The sequence below is a fragment of the Onychostruthus taczanowskii genome, unplaced genomic scaffold, assembly GCF_017590055.1.
Source record: "Onychostruthus taczanowskii isolate IOZ18803 unplaced genomic scaffold, ASM1759005v1 scaffold136, whole genome shotgun sequence".
Lineage (NCBI taxonomy): Eukaryota > Metazoa > Chordata > Aves > Passeriformes > Passeridae > Onychostruthus > Onychostruthus taczanowskii.
In genome coordinates this window covers 678,949-696,477 of record NW_024498529.1, presented here as the reverse complement: position 1 = coordinate 696,477, position 17,529 = coordinate 678,949, and the positions used below count along the sequence as shown (strand labels likewise).

The 17,529-nt window shown below is 38.3% G+C and overlaps 1 protein-coding gene across 4 annotated transcripts in view; it reads left to right on the top strand.

The window, feature by feature from the left end:
• Positions 1-17,529, top strand: part of ARNTL2 (aryl hydrocarbon receptor nuclear translocator like 2) — a 31,304-nt gene that overhangs the window by 3,434 nt on the left and 10,341 nt on the right. For all 4 annotated transcript variants that reach the window (XR_005952110.1, XR_005952111.1, XM_041397171.1 and 1 more), the window contains exons 2-9: positions 3,416-3,563; positions 4,797-4,832; positions 7,634-7,672; positions 10,626-10,783; positions 12,457-12,536; positions 13,520-13,612; positions 15,547-15,664; positions 16,507-16,650. Coding sequence is in view for 2 of the 4 variants with exons in the window: in XM_041397171.1 (XP_041253105.1) it covers positions 3,416-3,563; positions 4,797-4,832; positions 7,634-7,672; positions 10,626-10,783; positions 12,457-12,536; positions 13,520-13,612; positions 15,547-15,664; positions 16,507-16,650 (816 nt within the window). In the remaining 2 variants the exon portion in view is untranslated. The remainder of the gene's footprint in view (positions 1-3,415; positions 3,564-4,796; positions 4,833-7,633; positions 7,673-10,625; positions 10,784-12,456; positions 12,537-13,519; positions 13,613-15,546; positions 15,665-16,506; positions 16,651-17,529) is intronic.

Here is a 17,529-nt window from a genome sequence, read left to right as displayed (position 1 = left end):
AATATGAAGCTGGATTAATAGTTCCTTATTTTTGGAAAGGTTGTGCCAGTGTTAACACATTATTAATTTAGTTAGCTGCAGAGCTGCTACATTTCTCCAAGTGTCACTTATTCCCAGACTATGGAAAGTGTCACCATAAGCTTTATAAATGTACTTCTTTAATGATATTTTATTTCAAGCCCATTTTACTGTAATATCTTGGTAGCTGAATTTGGATGTTCTTTTTTAAACTGGCTAATAAATAAGGGCTGACTGACAGCTCTTTTAATTAATTTATTCATTTATTAATACTACATGATTTGTATCTTCCTGCTGATTTTTGGAGTGCTAATATGTATCCTGCAAACCTAGACAGAAAAGCTAACCCTGCTAGGGGCCAGTGGTCTTGAGGCAGTGCATAATTAGGGCAATAATTTGGAAAGCCTGTCTTGGGCTTGAACTTGTTGCATGTGATGCAAACAGGTGTTGTCTGTGGCTCTTATGTTTTAAGAATTGTGTGATATTTCTGTACTTGGAGTGGGTTTCATCTCACTTGCCTTTAGATGTCCAAGTCTGAGGAAGTTCCTTTGGTCCCTGTGTAATTACTGATTAGAGATAGGCACTCTTGGGCTGTATCTCATCTAACCAACTGGAGGAATCTATTTTAGATTGAGATGAATCACCCTAGAACTGTTTTATTTCATCTAGCCAAATGTAGGAATCTATTCTGGGGAGAGATGAATCACCCTAGAAATGTCTTCCTCCCTCCAAGAGGGACCAGAATGGTTACTTCAGATGTGGACATCATTATTGGTTCAGATGAATCTCCCTTTTAATGGCTGGTGGAGTTTGGCCATAAAGCTTTTCAAAAGCCTGTGTTTGCTTAGGAATTGAAAACCTTAAAACTGTTGGTTGTGAAAACAACTCAGGAATGTGGCATGGGATTAGAAAATATTATTGTCAGCAATTGTAAAAATGTGGAGTCTCCCAAGCCTTGTTTCTCAATGCATTGCATGGGATTGACACAGAAACTTTGCTGACACAGGAATATGGCTGATTTTGTTTGTCTTTGTATCTCCCCCCAAACTGCAGTTTTGTGCAGCTCCTTGGCAGTTGTTCCCTTCTTTACAACCTCTTGGGGACTCTAATTATTATTTCTTTTCCATGTAGAAAAACCACAAGAATAGGAGATGCTCTTGTTATGAGAAATATGTATTGATAATCATCCCTTAAATATTTTGTTTGTCCAGCTATGAAATACACTAAAATGAGTGTTGAACTAACATTTTTTTCATTTCCCATACACTTACTGGGAAGCTGCATGCTGAGCATGTCAGGGATCAGTACAAATTCTTAACCTTACTTTTTTGTCCAAGATCAGCCACCCATCGTACTGGCATTTAGTTTGTCCCAGGGACAATGTTAAGGATTCAATTTATCACTTAATAATTGTAGTGTAAAAGTTCTTAATAGGTTACTGTTACTGGTAATCTGAACATATTTTGTTTTCTCACTTAAGAATAACAAAATGGGTGTTGTTAGTAAAGGTAGAAGAGATAAGTGGAGTATTCAGAAATTGTTGCTTGGGTGTGAGGAAAAAAAACTAGTTGTTTAATAGTATTGAAGATAAATTGGAAAACCTGTAAAAGAGGCCTTGGATTTTGTTCCTTTAAGGGGAAGTGTTTGGAAAGCAGGCTGGCCATCTGTGTGCAGAGCAATATTTAGGTCAGTGGGTCTGTGCTGTCCTGCTTTGATCCAGGACGAAAGGATCTGTTGTGCTGAAGGCATTCTTGTCTTGCAACCATGCAGGTTGCTGTTTAGTAAGTACTCTTTTATGAATATTCATCAAGACTGATTATTGTTTGCCGACCCGGGGCTGGCCGGGGTTCGCTGGGAGGCACGCAGAGAGACGGGGACAATTATACTTTAGTAGTTCAATCAGGAATTATAGGATGCTGTGACCTGGGCAAATTGAAACTGCTCCTTTTAAATAAACAGTTCCTTTGGATCTGTCAGCATTTTTTGTTTGTTTTGGAATTGTGTTAATAACAGAAATATAAAATGAGACTTTTAGGGAGACTCATCATAAAAATATTTCAGACATCTACCACTGTCTTATATAAATACTTAAAGTATTTATCATGTAATTTCTTTTAACATATTTTTAATATCCCTAATTTGAATGTGATGTGTATTTGAAATAACTAGATTTTCTTGCTCTCACAGATGTCCAAAGGTTGTCACTTATTTGTCAAGTATTTGTTGATTCTTTGTTTCCACCTCTTTTTTTGAAACTTTCTGTGTGACTTAATGAGTTGAAGAGCTTTCTAAAATAAAACAGGGGCTGACTTTGTGTTGTCTGGGTTGATAGAGGATTAGTGGAAGACCAGGCAAGCTGTTGTTGGAGTATTAGCCTATTTTAATTTAGCTCTCCAGAGCTGTATTCCAACACCAAATGAAAACCTATAAGGTAATTTTTCTGGTGTGAGATGTGTTTGCATCTAAGAGGGGGAAAAATATCCTTTGTATCATTGTTTTTGCACATTTCTACATTTTTGCAAATAGCACAGATGCCAAAAAAAGAGAGAAGGCTCACAAGAAATTGTCCAGATTTTCTTCTTGCTGGATTTTCAAAGTACTCCTCTTGGTTTTTGCTCACTTCCTTAAATGACATCTCTTCATCCCTCATGTGTCCTCACTGGCACATGAAGCATAAAGGAGTTCCTTCATTTGCTGAAACAGACTTAATTCTGGCTCATTGCCTAAACATCAACTGGGTGATTCTTTGTGATAGCTGCATTGAGACAGAAAAACAGTGTAATGCTCATGTTCCTTGAGACTGTTCTCCTTTCCCAGTAGGTTGCTAGGATTGCTTTAGCTTGTGACTTCTCTTCTGTCCTTCCCAGAAACAACAGTTTTCCTTAAGAGGAGAATTGTGAAGGAAACTTGACAAGCTCTTGAGACTTTTCCAACTTCTATGGCAGATGTTCTGTGTAGTTGTGGATTTTGTGTCAGGAACATGATTATAGCAGATTTCTATTTTTTAGATATCCCACTTGATTAAAAAACAGTTCAAAATATATTTTTAATTTTCATTTAGTTTGAGCCACAGTATTTGGATCTGCTGAAAAATGGCACAGCTGGTGATTTTGTAGCAGGATGTCTGAGGTGGAGGGGGATTTAAGTGCAAAGGTTGCGTGAAGGGAGAGTTGTTCTGTATTGCCTTGGTGTGTTGATTGGGTTGGTGAGATCATTGCAGCACTGTGGGAAGGTGGTGCACTCTTTGCTGGTCTTGGCTTGTAGCACTGCAACCTTGGTTTTTTGTGTCAGAGACACAGAAACCACACACAGACAACTTTTTGTCCCAGTGAGGATGAGAATGGATGCAGAGTGATGCAGCTCTTGCTGGACACTGAGCCTTTATTCTCACTGCCAGATAAGTTCTCTGTGGATGGGAGCCCATGCGTGGCCTGTGGAGGGCCCAGCCTCATGAATCCGGTCACTAAGGCTGCCACCACCACTTCCTTCAATGCTGCCGTGCCTGACATTCCAAGGAAACGCAAAGGAAGTGATTCTGATAACCAGTAAGTGAATCAGATCTCTGTGTCTCAACCTAAATCTGAGACATTCGTCTGTTGTTTATGCAACATGGTCACTGTCTCTCCTTTTCCTCCTCCTCCCTCCTTTCTAATCCTCTTTCCTTTGTCCTTTACCATTACGTTTACAATGTCTTCCAAATGTGTTCTTTGACAGTCCGCAATTTTAAAAATAGAAAAAATAATCCTTAAATCCAAGGGATACATGGAAGATTCTGTAATACCATTTCCTGGCCTGAAGTGTCTGGATAATGTGTGTCTAATGCTGAAATTTCAATCCTAATTTTTAGGGTTTTTTTCCTTCTTCTATGCCTACTAGTAAAAGCAAGTTCTTAAGTTGTTTGAAGTTTCCCAGGCACATACTAGAATTTTACCTTCAAGCATGAGACAAGATTACTGGCTGAATTGTTTCATCTAGAACTGCTGCTTCAGTGACCAGAGCAGCCATTTCCTTAAACGTGGAGACAGATCTGTGACCTAAGAATGGGGACTGTCCTCTTGTAGTCCTCATTCTTTTCAAGTGGGTCATACCTGACTGCTGAGGTGACACTGTCAACTGTTTTGTCCTGTTCTATAACTGCCAAACAGATGCCAGTTAACCAAAAAAGTGATGTGTTCAAAGTTGTGTAAATCAGGCAGAAGTAAGGGACACAAGGTGCAGGTGTAGTGCACTACAACTATCTCTAAACTAGTGCAGAATATCCATGTTTAAAAAGGTGGGGAATAGGAGATTTACATGTATTTGTGATTATTAAAGCTCTTTGTAATCACTGCTTCTCCCATATGTAGTCCATTGATCTGCAGTAGTTGTACTGTGGGTGTTGATGTAATTGCCAGCTTGGAGATTCAAGTGTATCATGTGGATAACTGAAAACTCCAGCAATGTTGGTTTCTGGGGGAAAAAAATAGTCTCCATTCTTTTTCAGTGTCACTTTTTGATTTTTACCTGTTCTGTAAAAGTGTTGGTTTCTCAATAATGTTTCCCTGAAATTTGGATCTCTCTGATAAAAAAAATTATTGTCCAAGTTGAAAAATTAATTGAAAAAGTACTGGCTAATAAGAAGTAGTAATTACATTCTAGAACTAATGGTCTTGCTGAAAATAACCAATCAAGTGGAGTTACTATTAAAATTTTGCTGTGACTTTGGTTTTTTGAATCTATTAAGTCATCTTGTTGTTCTTCAAACTCCATTTTACTTACTTTGTGATCTGTTTCTGCAGGGATACAGTTGAAGTTGATGGTGGTCCTCAGAAAAGGTACTTTTTATTAATGAATTCATTTCTGTTTTGAGTTCTGTGAACTTGTCACACTTTGCTATTTGCCTAGATGAGCTGTGGGGTTCCTTGAGGAGTGTTTCATCCCAGGGCAGGTCTGTGTACAGCACAAGGTGATAAACATTTAGTTAAGGAACAGGATGGACAGGTCCATTCAATGTTAAGGGTTCCTGATAATCTTTCTAAGATTATGCTGTTACCGAATTTGTTAGTATTGAAGTTTAGAATGGGAAGGAGTGGAAAGTTCCAGTTCAATAAGAAGACTTAGAGAGGTGAAGGAAATATTCTCATATTCTTCCAGGACTGGTGAATGTAAACATTTTTGTTGGTTGTTTTAATCTTTTAAGGTACTTGTAAAATTACAGTTATAGTAACTGTTAAAATAATCCTCTTACAAGGTGGCTATGCAGCATAAGCAAACCCTTTGTGGAATATATGTGCCAGGAGGGTTGTTAATTACGTGGTTACTTTGTTGCATTTTCTTTTTCTGTATCTGAATACCTTACTTGGGTAATATTTGTTTTTAAGTAGACATGCATTGTTTTTATAGAATAGATTGTTTCACTTGGAAGGGACCTACAATGATCATCCGCTCCAACAGCCTGAGCACTTCAGGGCTGACCAAAGGTTAAAGCACATTGTAAAGGACATTGTCCAAATGCCTTTTCAACACTGACAGGCCTGGGGCATTGACCACCCCTCCACGTAGCCTGTTCCAGTGTTTCCCCACCTTCTTGGTACAGAAATGCTTCCTAATGTCCAGTCTAGACCTCCGCTGCACAGCTCTTAAACCATTCCCTTGTGTCCTATCCTTGGATACCTGAGAGAAGAGCTCAGCACCTCTCTGTGCACTTCCCCTCCTCAGGAACCTGCAGAGAGCAATGAGCAGGCAAGAGCAAGGCCTCAGCCTCCTTTTCTCCAAAGTAGACAAACCAGGAGTCCTTGGCCACTCCCCAGAGGACATTCGTTCTATCCCTTTCATCAGCTTTGCTGCCTTTCTCTAAATTCCTTCAGGGACCTTCCCGCCTTCACCAAACACCTTCTCACATTTTTGGGCCCAGAAGTGCACACAATATTCAAGGTGAAGGCACACCAGTGCTGAGGAGAGCAGGACAATCATCTCTTTGCCCATCTGGTGTTTGATGAGGCCAGGATGTGCTTTGCCCTCTGACTGCCTTGAACTGGGCCTGCTGTCAGCCAGCACCTCCAGGTCCTTTCTGCAGGGAAGTCTTTGGTACCAAAGTTACTCTTTGGTACATAGCTTAAAGGATAGTGTAAAAATCTTTCTTTGGGGTTAAATTGGTTGTTTGTTCGTGGATTTTTTCCATGGTGCTCATGATGGAAAGTGTAACTAAAAAACCTCCTTTTCTGCCTTTAAAACATTTGCTTCCATTTCAGAAGAAATGGGGAAGTATATTTTATAAATCAATTGAGAAAGTAGAGAAAAGCTGGTTTTCTTTATTTTTACTGATTGATACCAATTCTGTCCTTTATAGTACCAATTAAATATACCCACATTATAGCCACAAAGTGGAATTTCACCTTCTGTTCATGTAGTCAAGGTGGTTTTAATTTAGCTATTCATATCAGCAACACCACAGCTGTTAGGACAGAGGCTATAAAATCCATTGGAGGCTGGGACTGATTGCTTGAGCAGCAAATTTGTGCTAATTTTTTCCCCAAGTGGAGCTCCTGAGGGAGAAGGAAAGTTAATAGGGCACATGCTGCATTGCAGCTGGCCTGGCTCCTCCTTACCGCTTCTCTTATAGTCAGAGAATGTAAATTATGCTGGAATTCACAGTATATGGATATTTCTGGTAAGTTTATTTTAAAATGGAAGGAAAATATTAGTTATTGCCAAGTCGTCTAAATCTGAAACAATTTCAGTGAATGAAAGTCTTGGGGTATTGTGAGCCAAATCTCCTCCTGTGTTTGGGTTTATCAGACTGTCTAGAAGGTTGCTGGGTTCTAGTGAAATCCCAGATTATGCATTGTTAATTTGGCTTCTGGATCCTCACTGGCTTCAGTGCTCAGTTACAGGTGGCAGCAGCTTTTGGCACCTTCACTGAAATCTCCCAAGGTCCTCCTGCTTCTGCCTCCTCATGGGGGACACCTGCTGCCTGCTTGGCCTGTCCTCTTGATCCTCATGGTACCAAGGCCATGGATTCTTCACAAAGAGTGAGGAACAGTGCAGTGGTCACAGGGAAAGAGAAGCTCCTTGCCCTTATTTGAATCATCCTTTATTGTTTCCTGTTGCAGTGTGTTTATTGTGCTGCAGACACTTAGGACTGTGTTTCATTTACAATTTTATTACTTTATGACTTCCAAGTCATTGCTGTAGGATATGGGAAATAGTTGAGATTTTTTTTTTTAAATATAATTTAGGATTGCTTATTTTATAACTTGACAATAAGATACGAGAAGTAAAAACATAAATAGATCATTTCTCTTATAAAACTTGAAACAAAAAAATAAAATCAAGTCTAGTCTTAAGTTATTTGAGTATTCCAGTAAAGTTGTTGTCTCCAGAATAAAAAAAGCCCCATAATTAGGAATTATCCCTTTAATATGTTCACACAACTGTGAATATTGCCAGTTGTGCTCTCGTCTCTTTCTGTTATGCATCACTTGCTAGGTCAGTTATGGTTCAGAAATTTTGTGGGTTTGCTTTTGCTGGAGCCACAGTAAATCTGTAGCATTTTCTATCTTCTGGAATTTGTGGGAGGAAAGAAGTGCCTAGTATTAAATATGTAATGCAAAACTCTGTATCTTGTTTTTTCTAGGAGTGAAGATGAAGAACATGTTAAAGTAAAAGATTTCAGGTACTATTTTTCAATAGAAATACATTTTGCTAGTGAATACTGAGATTCACAATAGCAAAATATGAGTTTATGGTTAACATTCATTAAAACTATCAAATATTTAACAGTAAGCTTTTCCTTTTCCTTGCTAAATGTATAGTAGTTTTTAAAGCCTCCTTGAGGATTTTATTTGCTAATAATTTTGGTAAAAGTTGCTACAGGATATCTCAGATGGTTTAGCAAAACATTAAGTTTTTAAGGTGAGAATTAAATGCAGTACACGCAAGTCATGTATAAGGAGCTGACCCTTCATCTGTATGAATGTGAGAATTATTTTTTCTAGATTTGTCTGCTTCTGGAGGTATTTAGAATTTATTCCACATGGAAATGGATTTGGCTAAAGCATGGCAAAGATTTCTTGTTCTAGAACAAGCTTTTGTATAGGGAATTATTCAAGTTTGCCACTGAACTTTGAATTCACATAAACTGAAATTCACATAGAGCAATGTTGTGTGTGCTGGCACGGTCCATTTTTGTCTCAGGGCTGTCGGTCCTCTTGCTGAACATTGGGTGCCATTTATTGTTGTTCGTTTTGGGGGGGGCGCACTGTCTAGGGGGAGTCCCTGGGGAGCCCCCTAGACAGTCAGTTCGCTGGCAGCAGCAGGCAGGCAAGGAGACTCCACATGGCTTTTGAGGGTGCTGATTGATGAGGGTTTATTGGGGGTCCCATCCCCGGGAACAGCATGGCTACTGAGGGAGAAGAGGAAAGGGGAAGGGAGGGGGAGAGGGAAAGGGCCTAGGGGAGGGACAAGAGGGGAGAAAAAGGGGCTAAGAGAGGGGAAAAGGCTACGAGAGAGCCTGGTCTCACTAGCACAGCTTAAGAGGGAGATTGAAGCGCGGAATCAGATTTGGGCCAATGGGATGACAGATACAGGATGGTTCAGGGCAGGACCACAGGCTTAGAATATACCATACATTTTGGAGGGGTGAGACAGAGCATACCTTTTAAATAAAATGCAGTACTACAGAGCATTTGCAAGTTGTGTGACCACAGTTCAGCCAAACAAATATTGTAAACTACAGACAAACCACACAGTAAAACCAGAGCTGTGCTGTGAAGTTGATTTAAAAATAAGTGTTTAATATTACCCGTGAGCAGAGATGTCAAACCAGAAATACATAATCCACTCAGCATGCTGTCAGAAGTATTATTTGTATTTATATTATTTATATAATTATGAAGTATTCCTGTAATTGAAACAAAATTAAAGAAACTGAAATGTTCCAAGATATACTTACAGTTCCACTTGAAAATTATTTTTTCTTCACAGAGTATTCCAGATTGCTCTATAAGATTGTTGTACATTGCTTTAATGGCTTCTTTGTGGTATTGTTAACTTTTTTCCTTACTTTTTGGTGCACTAGTTGGAGGGAAAAAGAATCAGTACAAAGGTGTCTGGAGGTTTGCTTATCAGTTATCTCCTTCTAGTATGATTTGTCTCAAGCTTATTGTGGAACCTGTTTTTCTCCCTTTGCTTTTGTGGCTCTGGCAAGCAACAGAAGGCTTTTTCAGTCATTCAGTTATCCCCTGAATTTCTGCACCCATCTATTCAGTTTTTTATAATTCCTTATTGACCCTCAGAGATGTGGTAGGTTGTTCCCTTTCCTGGAATGTATGTATCTGTCTTCCTGAGGTTCACAGTTCAAGGAGCATACACAGGATATTACTTGACTGTTCTTACCTGACGTAAAGGAAGAGTTGGGTGAACCCATAGGTGTGAGCATAACTCAAAAAATTAAATCTAAAAAAAGGCTTTTGAGAGAGAAAAGCTGAATGCTTAGCAGAATCACCCAGGATTAATTGTGAGGTGAAGGCTTGTGGTTTTTTTTTTTTTTTTTTTTTTTTTTTAATAGTTAAAATAGTATTCAGGTAGATCTTTAAAACTGTACTTTGTTCTTTCTCAACAGGCCGGGTGTGGTTAACTTTATTACCTTTAATAGCTTCTGTTACAGTATGCCTAGAAGGAAAAGTTTTGGAGATCAATTAACCAAAACTTATTCCTCATTTTGCATAACTGTACTACTGTGTCTGGCCTCAATCAGAAATAAAAAACGTCTGGGTTTTAATTGAGTGGCTGGCTTGTCTTCTGGGTAAGGAGGAAGAGAGTGAATGAAACTTGCCTTGATCTGCTGGAGGGTGGTTAGAGGGGACGAGATGGGCTGAAAAGCTGACATAGTGCACTAGAAAGAAGTAAAGAAAAGGTCACCTGAGCTGTAAAAGCACTTGTGATGTGGAGCCATGTGCCCTAGAAGGAGTTTCCTGATAAAGACTGGCTGAGAAGCTCTTTGTGTGGCTGAGTTCTTGACAGGCTTACCAAGAGATGAAACCTTAGACAGCCTTTGTACCACCTTATCAGGAAAGCTTTCTGAGATACTGCTGGTAAATTACACGAGGCACACCTTTTTTTTTTTTTTTTTTTTCAGTTTCCACTCCATCTCTTAGAAGCATGTAGAAAAGTAATGTTTATTGCTCTGGGGTTTCTTAAAAGGCAGCAGAATGAACACCCTAACTTGGTTACACAGGCCAGGCAGAGGTGGGAGCAGGAATGTCTTTCATTGATCCCCAATGACATCAAGAGTTCTTTGGGATACACTGAGTTGTCCAAGTCATCACTTGCATGGCAAGGGTCACAAGAAGGGGTTACCTTTTAGAAGTCTTCATAACCTCTTGTTCCTGCCAAATAGTATCAAATTGTTGCTGAGATATCTCTTCTCCTCAGTATTTCACATTATTATTGGAACCATTTTGTCTTTGTTGAAGTGAATCCAATTCAATTGTCCAATACAAGTAGCAGATGAAAAACTGTTTCAGTGCAGTAGCACTGGTGGTAGCTCCATTCCCAAAATGAAATTGAATATTATGGGGAAAATCATGTGTTCTACATCACTCTTTAAAAATAATTTTTCTTCTTAGAGAGGCTCACAGTCAAACAGAGAAAAGAAGAAGAGACAAAATGAATAATTTGATAGAGGAATTGTCTGCCATGATACCACAGTGCAATCCCATGGCCCGAAAGCTGGACAAACTCACAGTGCTACGGATGGCTGTGCAGCACTTGAAGTCTTTAAAAGGTGAGTTTGGGAAACATCATCATGTACATCCTTGTTCTACTAGGAGTTATTGTGTGTATCTTCCCAGATTTTAAATAAATCAATAGTATTTTATTTTACATCTCCTTACTGTATTTTGTTCCAAGTCTGCTCCTCATTTACATGTACGTGTGTGTAGCTGTCAGAACTTAATTTTAAATTTTTGCTTAGTATGGCAGAAAAAAGGCCACCCTTCAGTGTCTGATATTCTCTGCTGCTCAGGGCATGCCTTACTCTTGGGTCACTCCTTGATCCTTTTTAGAAAGTACAGGAGTCAAAAGGAAAGTTGCGAGACAGAAAATAGTTTAACAAAATGGTCCATGAGTTTGATTATATTAAAGTTTTAAAAACCCTCACATGGTAGAGAGTAGCAGGAAACAGAAACTTCTGGTAGCCCAGTCAGCTAACAAAGTTAATAATGGATCTTAGGGAATGCTTTAGTGCACGGATCAACCCTGGAAATATTCTTTGCTCTCCTTTTGCTATTGCTAGGTTTTGGGATTTTTTTTTCCCTCCCCCCCCAAAAAATATATATCCAGATAAACTCTGCAATATGCAACTTGTATCAGCTGCACAGAATATTTAGGTGTTTTGGCAGCACTGTTTCAGAATAATGATTTGGTCAACTCTAAGCAAAGATCAAAGACTCTCTGCATTGCAAAACCCACTGATTATGAATAAGCAGGTATAATGGGAACCCAGTTATTTTTGGGTCAAAGAAGGGTAGAAAATTAATTAAGTTGCTACCTTGACAGTAATAGAATCATAGAAATAGCTCAAGGTAAAGGTTTTTGAGGGTTTTCTAAAGGACTGAGAGTTCTTCATGAAGAAATAATGTGAACCAGCAGGAAATAATGTAAACCAGCAGGACAGTAACTGCACTTGCAGTTTAAACAAGAAATCTTCAGCTCAAGCATTTGTATTTTAACAACAGGATGTGAAAACTGGACTTCACCCTGCACAGTTGTATTTACCTCAAACAAATGGTTTAAGAGAATACAATATACTATGTGGAGTTATCGTGCATGAAGAAATTGGCTAAAATGTCCAACTGTTACAAAAAATGTAACAAGAAAAAAAACCCTTACTGGATAAAAGTGTAATGAACAAAAATTATTTTACAGAGTACTTGCCATGGGTGCCAGAACAGTACATGCCGTGAGTCAGTCTCACTATATTTAGTGAGACATTTGATTTAACTACAATAGTCTGGTTTTTGATTGTTGGCTTTATAGTATTAATGAAGCATTATTAATGCCAAAAGAGAATTGATAATACTGGAATTATCCTGTTTTAGGAAAGAGAATTTAATTAAGAGGTCTGAAATATACCTATGAAATATTTCTAGAAAATTCAGTTCTCCTAATACCATTTCTCTTGCAGTACATTAATGATATATGAACAGAAGTTTGCTTGGTTTGTGTTAACAAAGGGCAAGAAAAAAATGGTTATGTGTCTGGTTTTATTACCAGTTGTTATGTTTGAGATTTGTTTTAATTTTATTTTTAGAATTTCTAGAACCTTGAATTATTTTTTAAATTCAGCTGTTAGGGTCACAGGCAAAAATTCTGAAAGACATAACAAGTATAGCTCCACTAAAAGTGAACTAAAAATGTAACTTTTGACATGATCTCTGTGAATCATCTATTTTCCAGGTTCCAGTAGCTCCTACTCAGAAGTCCGGTATAAACCTTCATTTCTGAAGGATGATGAACTGCGACAGTTAATCCTTAGGGTAAGTGGAAGGAAACTCTCAGATAAATTATGTCCTTGTTAAAGCTTGAGTTTTGAGTTGGACAGTGCTTTTTCTCCCATCATTTCCTTCAGGCAGGTGTTTTGCTGTACTGATTTCTAAACTCTTTGCACTACCCAGGCTTTCATTAAGGTGTACAGAGATGGTTTGGGAGCATGGCAGGCAGCAGACCTGGAAGGGACAGTCTGTGTACAGTCTGCCTATTTAATACATCCATTCTAAAAATCTTCATGGAACTGCAGAGAATGCTGCCAATTATGCAGGAAAATCCTCACAGTTGTTGGCTGTCCTTCATGGACATTTTTAAAGATGTACTTCACAAAAGGTGCAGAAAATACTTGGAATAAAATCTTCCCTGTTGTTTGTACACTTCATCATAAACCCACACACCTCGTCCACAGCTAGGTTTGTGGTTTTTTTCTTTTGCTGCAGTAATGCTTTACCAAGATCTGTGAATGGCTCCCAAAAGAAGCTGTTTTGTAGCTGGACTTCTGCCAAAGATGTGTTTAAGAAATTTTAGATGTGTGTGGTTGAAGGCCTTGTTTGGTCCTTGCAATCTTAATTGATTTTTTTTTTTTGTTTAGAATCACAGAATGGCCTGAGTTGGAAAGGTCCTTAAAGTTCATCTCAATCCACCCCCTGCCATGGGCAAAGACACCTTCCACTATCTCTGGTTGCTCAGATCCCATCCAACCTGGCCTTGAACACTTTCAGGGATAGGGCAGCCACAGCTTCTCTGGGCAGCCTGTGCCAGGGTCTCAGCACCCTCACAGGGAGCAGTTTCTTCCTAATATCTGATCCAAACACACCCGCTGTCAGTGTGGAGCCATTTCCTCGTGCCCCTCTCCAGCTTTCTTGTATTTAATTTTAAAAATCAGGTTTAAAAGTGTGCTTCCTTGTAGTCATTAATATTCACTGTTTATTTTAATTGTGTGTTTTTAAAGACAGTATCTTTATATTTTCAGGCTGCAGATGGATTCCTGTTTGTGGTTGGATGCAACAGAGGAAAAATTCTGTTTGTCTCTGAATCAGTTTGCAAAATACTTAATTATGATCAGGTGGTTATTGTTGTTTCTTGCTTGCTTTTACCTTGCATTTTCTTAGGAATTTAAAAACTTTTATATTTTATTCTATATTACATCAAACCAATTCTTTTGTATAATTTCTTGGAATTTCTTTGATTTAACCTTATTCAGAGTAAAGCTGAATATCCTGTAAGAAAATACGTGCAAGTGCATCAGTGTTCCCAGCCTGAGGAACAGCACCAGATTTCAGCTGATCATCCTTAAGAAAAACTGCCAGTCTGAGAGGAAAGGATAATTTGAAGATGTTCTAATTTCTGTGTGCAGGAGATTTTCTTTCACATAGTGAAGTGATTTTGGGGGTTTTTTTTTACGCCAAGGAAAATGAGTAGTGCAGCAGTGGAAGTTAATTAAAACTTTCCTTGGTGATGCCTTTATGCTCAGATGAGCCATGTAACACATCATCCACAAAAACTGTCCGAGTGTGTACCCTTAACCTGAAACAAACTGAATGGGAGCCAGCATAGCCTGTAGAACAAGGGAAATAGGCAAAAGATAAGTACCTTCCATTAGTTGGTGTTTAACATGATGGGCAATTACCACAAATAATCAAGGGATGATAATTTGTTCTTGTATCAATGACTTCTGTTTCATAGAGGCTAAAACAGCTAGTGCTGCCATCTGTCTACTTTTGTAACTTTGAAACCATTTGTGCTATCTTTGTTTTCTTTATAAATGTACAGATAACCCATCTGGACTCTTTCATAGATTTATTTTTATCTTCCTTCTTTTTTTTTTTAAGTGTGAAACTATCTTTTTAAATTAAAGTGAAATGAATAATCCTAGGGGAATAAGCATAAAGCAGAGGAGTTTTTTTTAAAAAACTTCTACTATTGTTTTTTAACTGATTTTGTTCAAGAACTGAAAGTGCCTTTCTGGAGTCACTCATGTTAGACATACCTACCTCCAGACCCTTAATATCTCCTCTATTCCAGACAAGGAGATTCAGAGGACATGACTGACTTTAATAAAACCCATGGATTTATTAGCTTGTTTGGGAGTTGTTCTAGTTTCTGAATCCCATGCTGCAGCTTTATCTGGTTTGTTCCACCTGTATATTTTAGCAAGGCTGCTGTTAGGCTGTCTCAGCAGCATTTTCTCATTGCATTAGGATTAAATGGGAACTGGGAAAAGGCAGGAGACTGGGTGTTTGTCCTGAGTTTGAGTCTAGAGTAGAGCTTGCCAACACAGCTCCTTTATGTCCTTTGATTTGGTTGCTGTGCTGAAGGTAAGCAGTGGAAAACCCAAACCCTCCCACTTCTGTGAGAATTTCTTCCTGTTCCAAAAGAAAGTGTTGCAGCAGGTCAGTTACTTAGGATGGATAGAGAGAGCAGGTAGAAGGCATCCCAGCTGGAGACATCCCTGAAAATATCCTCTGCTAAGGAGTGCTGTGGTGAGCTGAGCCCTGCTTCCAGCCTGCTTCTGGCTCTGTGGTGCCAGTTTGTCCAACCAAATGAGACGTCAGAGTCATTAGATAGTTGAATATTTCATCCTCCTTTCTATTTCTTCCCTCCTTCCCCGATAATCCGAGAGTGGAATTACTTTGTGCATAACTGTCTTTGGCTAGGACCAGGAATTGCATTATTAACATAAATAAAGCATTTGCTTGTACAGAACTTGTTTGATCTCCCACTAAATCTGCTGTTTTTCAAAGGGAAGGAACAAACTATGTTTTTACTACCCTTTTAAATAAAAATTATATTAAACAATGACAAATGAAATGTAAAACAACATATCGATGTTTGGAGTAACTTGTGGTATTGACTTTTTTTTTTTTTTGTAGTGGTGTAGACAGTAGTTTTCCTGAGACAAGTAATGTGTGGGGTCCTGTTCCAAAATGGTGTCGTTCTCATCTCTTTTGGGTTTTGTTGGTTTTTTTTGTTTGTTTGTTTTTTTTTTTTTTTAAATAGGCCAGTTTAATTGGACAAAGTTTATTTGATTACTTACATCCAAAAGATGTTGCAAAAGTTAAGGAGCAACTTTCTTCATCAGACGTCTCGCCTAGGGAGAAGCTCGTAGATGGCAAAAGTAAGTCAGAACTGGATGTGCTCAGATTTTTTCAAGAGATGTTCATTAATCTAATTATTAGTCAGGATGTATTCAGGGGTTTGTATGGATGTGTGGATGAACAAAAGTGAGGTATTTCTACGAAGCAAACATCTGAATGCATATCTGCTGTTTAAAATGCAGTTAGAGTTGAAAAGCTAGCCCAGAAGAGACTTGATTTTAGATCATGAGAGTTACAGAAATTCTGTTAAATTACTGCAATCACTGTTAAGCATTTACCAAGATGTGGTCTGACATTCTTCCTACCAGCATACTACTTTTTTTTCTTGTATTTGCTAGGTCTTGTCAATACAAAAGACCTGATGTAGTCGAACATGGGATAAAATACTTCAATATCAAGAATCACTGTCTTCTCTGAAAATGCCAAGTGTCAATCCAAATGTAACCAAACCTTCTTTAGTTTACAGTTGTTTCTAATAAGGAAAGCATTGTGTACTGTGCAGCCTGTTTTGTGTACTATGCAGCTAATGCCTATTTTATAGCTGGCTTTTACAAGCATCTTTGCAGTTCTTCCTTGTATCAAATACAAGGTGAAAGTTATAAAGCATCTGTAGTAAAATTGTATTAAGAATATCAAGAAGGGTTTAAAAATAGTTTAGTAGTTCTTTCTAATTTTGGAATCTGTCAGTCATGTTTTCTTTGCCCTATTTAAACTATTAGACTTTTTTAATTTTAAGTACAAAATTTAGGCAGCTAAACAGTAAGGACAGTGTACTGGGAGGTAAATGCAGAAAGCACCTTGTTTTCTGAAGTTTATTGCCTGGTTTTGGTTGTTGTTAACTACTTTACTAAATCTTTATAAGCTGGCTTGCAAGTACACACAGATTTCCAAGCTGGACCAGCTCGGCTGAACTCTGGCGCTCGACGTTCTTTCTTCTGTCGCATAAAGTGCAGCAGGACCACAGTCAAAGAGGAGAAGGAGTGTTTGCCCAACCCAAAGAAGAAAGGTATTCAGAGAGTGGAGATGAAATGGGGGCTTTCTCTCTTGAAACTTGTTTAAATTCCAAATCACTAATGGCTTTCTAGTTCCTACTGATCTCACCAAGTAGCTGTAGAGCAGTGTAAATGTGAACTAGGGGCACTTTTTGAAAAACAGTCTAATTGTTCTCTTTCTTGTCCTGGTGCCCTCCTGGAAAGAGGGAGGGAGGAACTTGAGGTACAGTGGCTCTATAGGAGCATGTGGTCTGTTGTGGTCAAATTTGAGAAGTCTCAGGGAAATATTTGAAAGAACTGGAGCAGATGAGAAGAATGAAACTAAATAACTTATGTCTTGAAGATAACTGAGTGAATAAAGCCTGCCAGCTCTACTATTTTGAAGGGAAAAAAGCAAGTAAACAAACTTTTTTTTTCTGATTTACTTTTTGTGTTGTGTGTATTTAAAAGTATGCATTTTCCTTTTTTCACCCTTTTCATGGTAAAGTTAATTTATCGGTGTAATTCCATTAATTTTCCCAGTAATTTCACTTTAGTTCATAGTTTGCTATGCCCATAGAGCAGTATAATCTTGTCAAGTTTCCAGTGAAAATTTAGATTTCAATTTAAAATGAAATTTCCAACTTTTGTTTTAATAACTTAGTATTGATTTTTGCAAAGGTGTGCTGAAATTGTTTGATCCTGAAAAAATCCTCCAAGTTCTGTTTTTCAATGTAAGCTGTTACTGTTGAGATACACCACAAATTTTAAGAGGCCCGTGATTGTAAGTAAATAGAATTTGATATCCCTTGATGTGTCAGATAACTCAGCTAAGAATTTGCCTTCTGTAAGTGTTTCTTGGAAAAGCAGTTTTGAAGGAAGGCACCTGAGCAACTGTGACAGAATCATAGTGG